This window comes from Eumetopias jubatus, unplaced genomic scaffold, assembly GCF_037043125.1.
Source record: "Eumetopias jubatus isolate StellerSeaLion01/CBP00866 unplaced genomic scaffold, mEumJub1_p1.0 scaffold_8, whole genome shotgun sequence".
NCBI lineage: Eukaryota > Metazoa > Chordata > Mammalia > Carnivora > Otariidae > Eumetopias > Eumetopias jubatus.
The window spans coordinates 77,164,761-77,176,921 of record NW_028274814.1 but is presented as its reverse complement, the minus strand read 5'-3'; the positions used below and the strand labels follow the sequence as shown (position 1 = coordinate 77,176,921).

The window sequence follows — 12,161 nt, the reverse complement described above, 5'->3', positions numbered from 1 at the left end:
AGAAGATAAATTCTTGTGACCTTTAAATTACTGTGTAGAACAGTGAAAAGTTCTTAACCTTTTTTCTATAATTTCTTTTTTTAGACTATAAGTTAGTTGAAACTGAAAGTATGAGGCTTCAAGAGACCTCAGATAATTATTTAGAATACAGAATATCTATTCCTGTTCATTTTATGGTGTCTAATGACTGTGAGGTTGTTCAGGCTTAGAGGCTTTTCTTTGAAAAGCTAGGGAAAATATCTGTGGGTGACCTATGTGTGTTTAATTGATTTTTAAAAATCAGTTCTTTACATTGAATTAATCTAGATTTGTCATAATTTACTTTAGCTGAGTCAGTTAATAGCACCTTGGTTCTTCATGTTTTATTTAGAAGTATAAAAATTTATTCTAAGAGGGCGCCTGGGTGGCTCAGATGGTTAAGCGTCTGCCTTCGGCTCAGGTCATGATCCCAGGGTCCTAGGATCGAGTCCCGCATCAGGCTCCCTGCTCAGTGCAGAGCCTGCTTCTCCCTCTCCCTCTGCCATTCCCTCTGCTTGTGTTCTTCTGTCTATCTCTCTGTCAAATAAATAAATAAAATCTTTAAAAAAAAAAAAATTTATTCTAAGAAACCATTTTGCTGTGTGATGTGAGGGAGGAGAGAGGTGTTTTTAACTTTTTACGGTTGAAGTCTGTAGGGTACCACAAGCAAAGATCCTTTCTATGTCACTGTTCTCAGTGTGCTTCTGAAGTCTTCATGTGATGGGGATATTTCTTTACATTCCCTTGGTATGCAGAGTAACCTCTTAAACCAATTTCTCTGCTTTATTTTCCTCCCTATGATGTGATAATGCAGCCAAAGCTTTTTAAAATCTAGTTTGGTAGGACAGTGGAAATGAACTTAAAATGATTGGTTAATTAAGAGTGAATTTCCATGATCCAGGTGGTATTACTCTTCTGATTTGCCTTCACTCCCTCCATTTTACCACTCCTGAAAACAACATACTGTTAACCCCATTGTATTGTGGGTTATGAATTAGGTTATTTGGTGTAGTGGGAAAGTGGGGTCAAAATTTACATTGGTGGGGTTACACCTGGGTGGCTCAGTCAGTTAAATGTATGCCTTTGGCTCGGGTCATGATCCCAGGGCTCCCTGCTCAGCGGGGAGTCTGCTTCTCCCTCTGCCCCCTCCCCCTGCTCATACTTGTGCTCCCTCTGTCTCTCTTTCTCTCTGACAAATAAATAAATAAAATCTTTAAAAAAAAATTTACATTGGTGGGTGTTCAAAAATTTCAGTCATTAAAGTGCCAGATAACACGGCTTTCCTGTATGTAGATCACTATGGAGTTGGCTGGCAATCTCTTACAATCTAATAATCTGTAATGAAGCTTCATTCCTCAGACTGTCTACTTAAAGAACCTTTATAATAACAAATTTAGTTTTTAATAAAAAGGCATTTGTTGTAGTTATAGTTTTTAAATTTGTGTCGCAGATACTCATGTCCTCTGCAGTACAATAGCCAAAACCTACAGATTTGGTAATTGATATTAATGTATACCTGCTAACCATTATTACTCCTATGCTGTCACTGAAGTGCCTGCCCAATACTGTAGACTGTCTCTTCACAGACACTAGGGAAAAGGACTGCTCTCATCTTAAATACAGTATTAATGTGTAAGGGATAAAATAATGGAGTTTATTTTCTTCATATAGAAAATTGCAATTTGTTTTTTCTCTTGGGTCTATTTTTCTACCAAATGTTCAACGAATTTTACCTTATTGCTCATCTATTCAAATCTAAGGGTAGCTCTTTTTATAAGGAGTTGTCATGCTTCACAGTTCAAGGTGAATCTTGTTAGATCAATAACATTATAGTGACAATGTGACTGAAATTTACTATGTAGCAAACAGTGATCAAGAAGAAAAAACTTAGTGTCTGTTTGCCTTTGCATAGTTGCTTAACTCATTCTGCTTTTAATAATTATAATTGAATAAAATGCTTATGCACATATTGAAATGTCATAGTGCAGGATGCTGCTAGCCCTGGCACAAAGTATTAAAATTATTTCGTGAAGATGGGTGGTTGTATTAAACTGTATATAAGAGTTTTTTTTTTTTTTTTTTTTAAAGTACCAGGGCATGTTTAATGAATGCAGCCCACTGCTTCGGGAGGTCAGTATAGAATAGATGCTTTCCTGTGGTTACAAGTCCATATGTAAACTGGTTCTCTGCCAAGTGACCTCATTTCTTACTGCTCTTCTGATTCACACTGACCTCACTTCCTTGAACACATCAAGCACATACCTGTCTCAGGGCCTTTGCATTTGCTATTCCTCTACCTGGAATAGTCTTTTATAAATTTCTGTGACTTACCTCTTCCCCTGATACAGGTTTCTCTTGAAATATCACCTTTTCAAAGGGGTCTTACCTGTTTTTGTTCTTTCCCCTCCATCACTTTCTATTCCCTTATCTATAGTTTTTTCATACTATCTGACTAGTTTTGTTTGCCATTCCCTTTAATGGTAATGTAAGCTCCATAAGGAAAGGAATTTTATTCAGTGCAGTATCTCTAGTGAGTGGTGCTTAGTAGGTATTCACGCTAATAAATGAATTCAGTACTGGGGCTTAGGAAGAAGAGTAAATATTGGAGATGGAAACCATCTCTGGAAAATACTTATACTCTTAAAAATATAGAGTATTTCTACTCTAGATAGAGTAGATAGAAAACACCAAGGTATCCCACTCTGATTTTGACTATTCTGGTTACTTTCTTGTGGTTTTTCTAGTAGATGTCAGGACTCCTAGGGTTTGTTGGAATCCTAATTGAGAGATCCTAAAATATTTTGTTTCTGGAACTCTATCAGTTGACTTAGAAGTGATTGCCTCCTGGTCTTCTGGTTTCATATCTTAGAGCCTGTCTGCACTGTTATTTACATACGTGTCCCATAATTTTCTTTCTTTTTTTCCTAAAATATACTATCTGGTATTTATTTCATTTAACTCCTCTTATAATTTTCTAGAATATCCCTAATGATAATTCTTAATTATCTTGAGGGACTCTATCTGAACTTTGGCAGAACTTCTGGGAGTGTAGATGCTGTTTTCAAAAAAAATTTTCCTCACTGGATGTGTCTAAGATTTTTCTTTTCTTTTTTCTTTTTTTATATAGACAGTCCAAGAAGAAGAAAAAGAGATTTACAGACAGCTGCTACAGATGGTCACAGGGAAACAGTTTTCTGTAGCCAAACCCACCACACATTTTCCTTTACACCTGTGAGTCACAGAAACATATTTCAAATGAATTTAATTCTATATTTTATCATTTGATACTGAAACTATATTCTTCCCTTGCTAGGTCTCGATGTCTTAGTTCCAGTAAGAGTACTTTGAAAGACCCACTGTTTAAAAATGGAAACTCTTGTGCAGCTCAGATCATTGGCTCTGATACTTCATCATCTGGATCTGCTAGCATTTTAACTACCCAGGAACAACTGTCCCACAGTGTGTATTCCTTATCGTCTTATGCCCCAGATGTTGTGGCATTTGGATCCAAAGATTCTGATCCTCTCCATCAACCCCAACATCACCACTCTCTTCTACGTCAGCCAGATAACTTACCAGCTTCAAATACACAATCAGAAGGTAAAATTGGTTTTGTATAACTATATTTTCAATCCTAATAGCCAGTTAACTATTTATGGGATCTGTGTGAATCACAGGCAAGGTTGTAGTATGCATGTAACTTAATTAACGTATAAGAAACTTTAAATACATATAATTCAGTTAGCCATACCACAGATAAACTAAGCCTGCAAGTAACTTACTTTTTTCTTACATGGAGATGCAAATGATTTCATATGTTTTACTTAAAAGATTAACTTCCTGAGCAGAGTCTAGAGTGAGAGCACAGTCAGCCCAATTACTTCAGTACTTTCTCTGTTTTTAGTACTTTACATTGACCATTAAGTACCCTGAAATTCTAAGAGTTTTGGAACGTCAATTAAGTATTGAAGTAAAAGTTCTTAACCAGGTAATACTTAAAAAACCTATATAGTAGGTTTATGCATTTTAGAATGGTCATCAGCAAATTTCAGAAACAAGAGGTTTTTTTGTTTGTTTTTTAAAGATTTTATTTATTTCAGAGAGAGAGAGAGAGCACAAGAGCGAGTAGGGTCAGAGGGGGAAGCAGGGAGCCCGATGCAGGGCTCGATCATGACCCGAGCCGAAGGCAGATGCTTAACCGACTGAGCCACCCAGGCGCCCCAAAAAGAGTTTTCTACCTCATTTTCAGCTAACCAAAATATCCAGACTCTTAGCATTCCAGTTAATGAAGGTTTTCTATAATTTTCTTTGTTTGCTTAGTTTTCCCCTTCTTTAGCTGTGTGTTGTGTGTATTTATGATAGTATGTATTTAGGTATATAACTTAAGTTTTAGGTTAAGTGTTTAGACATTAGGGATTTTTTTTTTAAAGATTTTATTTATTTATTTGAGAGAGAGAATGAGAGAGAGAGAGAGAGCACATGAGAGGGGGAGGGTCAGAGGGAGAAGCCAACTCCCTGCTGAGCAGGGAGCCCAATGTGGGCCTCGATCCCGGGACTCCAGGATCATGACCTGAGCCGAAGGCAGTCGCTTAACCATCTGAGCCCCCGAGGCGCCCGACATTAGGGATCTTTTGATAGATCAATCTCTAAGGCTCTTCCCTCCTTCCTCAGATTGTTTGTTGTTGTTGTTTTTTTTTTTTAAGATATTCCTCACTTTCTTAAAATTTTCACTTGGGGATTAAAATTGTTGGTGGCATCATTATATAGCTACACGTATTCATGGAAACCTTTATAAAATTTTGTGACATGATTTACTGGGAACTACCATTAAAACCTTTAACCTCAGAAACACAAGTTGTATGACAAAGGCTTAGATGCAACTAAACTGAAATATACTGTAGTACATTGAAGTGTTTCATTACTTTTCTTGTACATTTAATAAATATTCTAAATGATGTTCTAATCATTTAGATTAGGACATGATCCTCTAGAAGGACACAATTCCTGCCTTTATCAACACTGAAAATAAATGATGAAATGATAGAATTTGTACTTTTTAGATTCTGCTACTTCTGCAGCTGTCTTTCTACCTTCTGTTCCCCCTCCTTCTTTCACCTTATTCAGCCTCATGGTAGTTCACAAACTAAAGACTTTTGAGAAATCTTGGCTTGTTCTTGTTCCCCAGGAACAGAAAGCTGCAGCTCAGGAATCAAGCACAGCCCAGGAGTAGATGATGAAGGGCATATATACTTGTATTTTAGAATGATTGCTTTCTTTGTGAGGCAAGCTCTTCACTAAGCCCTATATCTGGCTCAGTGAAAATGGACCTGCCTCTCTTTCTCTTCCATCCTACCTTTGTCCTTATGCTGCATTAGTTTTGTGAAAATAGAATATAAGAAAGTATGGGAACTTAGACTACAGACATCTAGAGTATATAACTGTGTAGGATTTTATTAATAATGATATGCTCTTGTGTTTCTTTTTTAGGATCAGACTCTGTAATTTTACTCAAAGTGAAAGATTCCCAGACTCCAACTCCCAGGTAAGCTTTGGAAAAATGACATTCTTGACATATTTTCTTTTTCTTCTCTTTAATCACAATTTCTTCACTAAGAGTTACATAATATAAAAGTCAAACTGCCTCAGTTCAGACCTCTTGCCTGTGTTATTTGAATTATTTCAGTGACTTTCAAATTGGTCTTCCTCTGGCCTCCTTGTTGTGCTTCATTCCATCTTCCACCATGTTCTCAGATCCATTCTTTGCCTGTTCTTTTACATCTTCCATTCTGCAACCAGAGTGGTCTTTTTAAAAATGCACATCTGATTATTCATTAAATTCCCACAAGAGTGGGCTATCAGACATAGAGTCAAGCCCAAACTCCTTAATATGGTATACAAAGCATTTCCTCCACATGCCTCACTTCCTATCACACGTTCTTTCCTTTAACAAGTATTTATTGATAACTCATGTGTGCCAGGTCCTAATACACACACCGAGGCTAATAGTAGTGAACAAAATGAAAGCCCTGCACTCAAGGAGCTTCCATTCTGGTTATAAGAGGTGTAAGGAAAAAGATGGGGGACAAATAATGAACAAATAGATAAACATATATGTCTGGTAGTGATAAATGTGAAAAAAAATAAAGCAGACTAATATATAGACTGGGTTAAGGGGGCACAGTTCATCTGGGTGGTCATGGCAAGTCTGATAAGGGACATTTGAGGGGAGATGTGATGGAGGTGAGAGGAGGAGCCATATGGGAAGATGGGACTCTTGTGTGTGTTCATTACATGCTGAACTGTAATATGTACTTACTTACCTTCATAGTCAGTGTTCCTTCTGCCTGGTATGTCCCCCCCGCCCCACCTCAACTTGTCTATCTAAAGAAGCAGGAGTCTCTTTCTTGTCTTTTAAGTCTCAATTCAAATATGATCTTCTATATGATACTTGACTTCTGTATGAAACTTTTTGCTCTGTAATTCAGTCAGTTACTGCTTAGATCGTAGTTTCTTTGCCATTGCTGTTTCAATTGCTGAAATGATAATAGTATCAGTTTTCCATTGAGGAATTAGGGATAACGAAATGTTCTTTCTCCTCTCAGTTTCTATACTTCTTTGCGGCTCTCCTATATGTCCTGAATTTTAGATTTTTAAAGAAAAATTCTCTGTTGTGCTTTCTCAAGGAGACTTTACAGTTTGGAGTTCTTATTCTTTATACATTTTTCTTTTCTTGAGTCAGACCTGGGTTTTGATCTTGTCCAGGCATCATGTAACTTTAGACAAGTTACTCTTCTGAACCTTAGTTTCCTTATCAATAAAAATGCCAGTATTAATACCTTACTATTTATTGAATTGCTGTGAAGGTTAACATACACAAAAAGCACTTATAAAAGTGTTTTCACACATAGTACACAAAAGTAGGTATTCTTTCTTGGGAAAAAGTCGGTCTCATGTAAAGAGTGCTTTTAGTTCTTTAATAGCTCTTTACTCAGTGTGCCTTTCCTTTATGGAAGATTTCTCTTAGTGATGCCTGAAGAATGAGATGGAGGGAGAAATGGTCTGTTGGGGAAGGCTGATTGAATAATGCTGTTTATTGCAGTTGGAGCCTGCTCTCCCAAGGCTTGGTTGATTGGCTTTTTATTCTTAATCTCCCACTGCTGCCTCTTGGTTAAGGTGTAGCATTGAAGATCTGCCCTTATTTCCCAGAATATGCCATGCTGTTTCCTGTTTTTTTGCCATTGTACATGCTGATCCTAACCCCTGGAATTTTCTTTCTCTCCTTGTCCACTTGTTAAACTCTTGTTTTGCTTTGCAGAATCTGATTCAGGTGTTATTTTCTCCTCAAGACATTTCTCTGACTCCTCCAGATAGCATTAGCCTTTCCTCCCAGTACTTCTATCCCTATATCTTGTTCATTAATAATACCTTTGCACTAATCACCTAATGTTGATCATAATGCCTGGCACATGATGGGTACTTAGTAAACAAATCTTTGTTAAACATGCATTTCCTAGAAAGCCTCAAATGCTCTCTTGAGCAGCTCAAGTACTCATCATCTCCCTATTGGTTTAAGGCTTTGGTTTATTGAAAGGCACATTGCAAGAGTTAGAAAACACAGTCTTTGGAATTGGACAGACATAGTTTCTAATCCTGACTTCCAAAACAGATTATCCTCTGAACCTCAATTTCCTTTTCTGTACACTATGAGTAATAATTCCTTATTACATATTATATTGAGGTTTAACTAGTATGAGAATTATCATGAGGCTTAACTACTAGAAAACCTCTAAAGCAGAATTTCACACAGAGCACTGAGTAGGTGCTCCCAAGTTGTTTTAGTTATTACTGTGTGCTTCAGTCATATGAAAAATAATGTATAATCTCTTTGAAAAGCAAAAGGATTTTGCTTTTTCCCTTGCATTTTACTTTCCTACGCCAGCAAATACCTTGATCTTTTGAAGAGCAGTACTTTTCCCTTACAGTATTCATTTATTCAGGAAGCACTGAGTACCTGCTGTCTGCCAAGCACTGTTCTTGGTGCAGAGGATACGGTAGTAAGTACAAAACACAAAAATTCCTATCTTCATTAAGTTTATGGTCTAATAAGGAAGCAGACGAATTTCAATAGCATGATCCAATACCATGAAATTCTGGGCAATTGTTGTCACTTCTTTATATTGTGCAGTAAATGTGTTTTCATGTTTATTTGTTTTTAGTGTCACACACTAGGCCCCTCACAGTGCTACCACTGATCTCTGTGGCTTTCTATCTTGGTTGTTACATCATATTCACTGTGCCAAGGGTGTAGGCCACTACTTGTGTGTTTTCCCTTTATTAACTTCAGTGACAATGAGGAGGCAATCGAACAGCATTTTCATTGCCAAACCCTAGTCTAAGGATGATTGGGAATACTGATTCCAAAAGTTAGGCTAAGGAGCAAGGGATACCCCCTTGAGTCCTTTTTCTTGCCTTCACTAGGACAGACTGTAGCAGTTGAAGAACTGAAAGGGACTCTGATTTCCATATTTTACAAATCTGAAACTAAGACCCATGGAAATGAAGTGACTTGGTCAAAGTCACAAAGTGAATCAGGGACCACTTCCAGGAGATCCAGGTCTCCTAACTCTCAATTTAATGCTTTGTTCTCTTTACTTGTTCTCTGTATCTAAGAGTTTTCTGTGGAAAGTGTTCATTCTTCTGTTTGCTTCTGTGAGAGATCCTTCAGTTAGGGATTGGCAAGGAGATGAGGCCATTTGAGAAAAGCAAGAGGCTCTAGGAGAGAGAACATGCCTGGGAGTCTTTTGCTAAGCATTATTCATTTGGACTGTCAGCAAGAGCTGTGTGGAATAGAATTGGTCGTTCATCTTTGGAGTGGAGTTGTATTGCTGATTTTCCACTTTGATTCATTCGCTCACTAGCCATTTGATATGGACTCTTGTGTGGGTGGGGATTTTCAGTGTCCAGTATGATTTTGTTGAAAATATTTTGATTCAAGTAGACTGACAAGAAGAAGTCCAAGATTTGACTAAATCATTAATAAATCTGTTAATCTGAACCACTTGGGAGGAGTAATGTTCTAGCTTCATATATTGGCAAGTGATGTACTCGTTCACATCGTGTTGGTCTCTCGTGCAAGTAAAGGGCTATGTTACAGTTAATTTCTCTGCTGAACTTTGGGTCATCTTTTTAACTAGTATGTGTGCAAATGACTCATTCTTGTATTCCTTTAGTTCCCAGTTGCAATTATTTTATGTAATTTTGGACTTTTTATTTATTGCATACATATAAAGCATTCTTGTAAATTATTTAAGTGATTGGTTTTCTTGGTGAAAATATTTGAATTTTCTTATAAGCCTCCTGCTCATTTGTTGTATTTTTTTCCCTATCCATAGTCCTACTTTTTTCCAGGCAGAGCTGTGGATCAAAGAATTGTAAGTTGTTTTTTTGGTATCATTTTTCCTTCTCCATCACTTCCTTTCCAGTTAGAAGTAGTCAATTAGCCAATCACCCTACCTATATTTAATCAGTAAAGATTCCCTATTTAATATTTATTTATAAAACAACTTTTAAGTTGTTGGATTTTTAGAATTCTGTTGGGATTGGGACATTTCTGTGCTCAGGTTTATTAAATATGTAACAATTGCTGAAACTAAATTGAATTGGAAAACTTTCAAAGTTAGATATTACATAGAAAGGAAAATAAATACCCTTATTTTCACACTGATAAAACTAATTTAGTGAATAATTCACATTTCTGGAATTTGCAAAATTACTGAGTTTTTAGTCTCCAGTTTCAATAACTCACTTGGAGTTATCCAAATCCCTGGTCTTGTTCATTTTTTTAGAGAAAAAAAAAACCCTCATATTTTTTCTTTTGGATCATAAATATTTGAATTGAAACCTCAATGATATCTTGTATTATTTGCTCCTTTGGGATACAGTCTCATTTTTGGGTTTCTAGAATGAAGCTTTAGTTTCTCTGTAATCTTAGAAGCATGCTTTAAAAAAAAAAAAAGACTACATGTTTACAAATATCCACAAAAGTCACCTGTTCACATTTAGCAATAAACTAATAATTTTCATCATTTCGATAAAAATAGGATAATTTTAATAACAACCATATGGTTTCACTCTGTCTTAAAATACAAGTGTAGTGTAGCGATAAGTTTAGTGTAAGGATTTTAGATTTTCTGTATGAGGGTTTTATATTTAAAGTTCATTGTGCATTAACAATGTGCCTGATGCTAAGACGGTGGTCTGCATTTTTGTCCCGTTCCTTTTCATTTCCTAGAACTAGTGTTTATGATTCTCGAGCACGGGAGAGATTGCGCCAGATTGAAGAGCAGAAAGCACTGGCTTTACAGCTTCAAAACCAGGTAAACAAAAAATTGGGGATAAGGTTGTAAGTAAATAGCACATCCAAGTTGAAACTAATTTGGAAGATGACCTGGATTTGGGATCAAAGCTATTGTAATTGCAAGATGTTATGGTAGCATAGCATTATAGGATTCATGTGTGTCCTTAGTCTCTCCAGCTGGTCCTACTCAGTGTATGTAGACAAGTAGTAGTTTTCCTTATCCCACTTAATTCTAAAGTTCTTTTTTGCAGAGATTACAGGAACAGGAACACTCAGTACATGATTCAGTAGAACTGCATCTTCGTGTGCCACTTGAAAAGGAGATCCCTGTCACGATCACCCAAGAAACAGAAAAGAAAGGTCATAAGTTAACTGATAGTGAAGATGAATTTCCTGAAATCACAGAGGTAAATTACATACTACAGATTCTTGTGCTAGCAAGTGTGTTTATAAAAAATACTTTGAATGAATTTCAAACATAGAAGTAATAGAACACCTGGCGTTTAAATTGTATTGCATACCCCTGCTTTCATTTGTATTACAATACCAATCTTGGCTTTCTTTTTAAAGGATTATTGGAAATTGAGGAAAGAATTGTGGGTGGCTTTTCACGACTTCAGTGAAAAAAAATTTAATAAATTTGTGCTTCTCATTTTATGTACATTTTTACTTTTAATGTATGTGTACAGTAGTTTGACATCAAATAGTAAGCTGAGGCTTACTATTTTTTTTAAGTAGTAAAAAATCTGTATAAAAATTTGGAGACTATAAAAGTCTTTGTACATTTTAAGATAATCTGTTCCTTAATCCATTCTTCTGTTTGAAAAACTATCATATAGCTGGTAAGTATAACACATTTATTGTAGTTGTGCTGGATTCCAAAATTTACATTTAAAAAGCCCCAATTTTTTTAGCAAAATGTGTCTGAAGACACTACCTTTGTCCCCTTCCTACCTTTTGGGAAAGATTCTATTTGTTAGGAAATTGTGCGGACCAAAGATATGAAATATAATTAGGTCTTCTTGTGGACTTAGAAAATTTGATAGCAGAAGGTTATTTCAGACAGGAATAAAAGAAAGAAGGGTCTGAAATGTTGTGCTGCAAATGAGAAGGGAGGACAAGACAGGATGAAAGGAAGTAACCCAGGAGCTTAACTGGAAGGAATAGAAACCAAACCAAAATGTTAGGAGTGAACAGTTGATGACTGATAAATATAGTCTGGCGATTATATGGGGCATGGTGAGAAATTTAGTGTGTCTGTAGCCATGTAGGCTTCATCTCTGGTACCTCTTGGTTCCCTAGGAAATGGAGAAAGAAATAAAGAATGTATTTCGTAATGGTAACCAGGATGAAGTTCTGAGTGAAGCATTCCGCTTGACCATTACACGCAAAGATATTCAAACTCTAAACCATCTGAACTGGCTCAATGATGAGGTAATCTCACACCTGTTTTTATATTCAAATAGTAAGTGAGCATTAAGTGGAAACTAAATCAAGGCATTATCTCACTGTTTCTCGAAGTGTGGTCCTCAGATGACCTACATAGAATCGGCTCTCCTAGGTTTGTCCATTCTCCTGAGTGAGTATTAGACAGTGTGGTGGAGAAATGCATTTTAAACAAGTACGTCAGTTGATTTTTTTTTTTAATATACCTTTGAGTCTGAGAACTGCTGATTTACCTTGTTATGTATGGAAGAGTTAGACACTGAGGGAGAGGACATTCACTCTCACTCTTTTTAAGGCACCTAGCCTGCAGCTTACATCTTCTGAGCAAATATTTAATAGC

At 36.4% G+C, this 12,161-nt stretch overlaps 1 protein-coding gene across 4 annotated transcripts in view; it reads left to right on the top strand.

The window, feature by feature from the left end:
• SENP1 (SUMO specific peptidase 1) overlaps positions 1-12,161 on the top strand; it is a 49,320-nt gene that overhangs the window by 20,707 nt on the left and 16,452 nt on the right. For all 4 annotated transcript variants that reach the window (XM_028123100.2, XM_028123104.2, XM_028123102.2 and 1 more), the window contains 7 exons: positions 3,146-3,249; positions 3,332-3,618; positions 5,506-5,560; positions 9,411-9,449; positions 10,310-10,394; positions 10,627-10,782; positions 11,678-11,809. In XM_028123100.2, the coding sequence (XP_027978901.1) occupies positions 3,146-3,249; positions 3,332-3,618; positions 5,506-5,560; positions 9,411-9,449; positions 10,310-10,394; positions 10,627-10,782; positions 11,678-11,809 (858 nt within the window). The remainder of the gene's footprint in view (positions 1-3,145; positions 3,250-3,331; positions 3,619-5,505; positions 5,561-9,410; positions 9,450-10,309; positions 10,395-10,626; positions 10,783-11,677; positions 11,810-12,161) is intronic.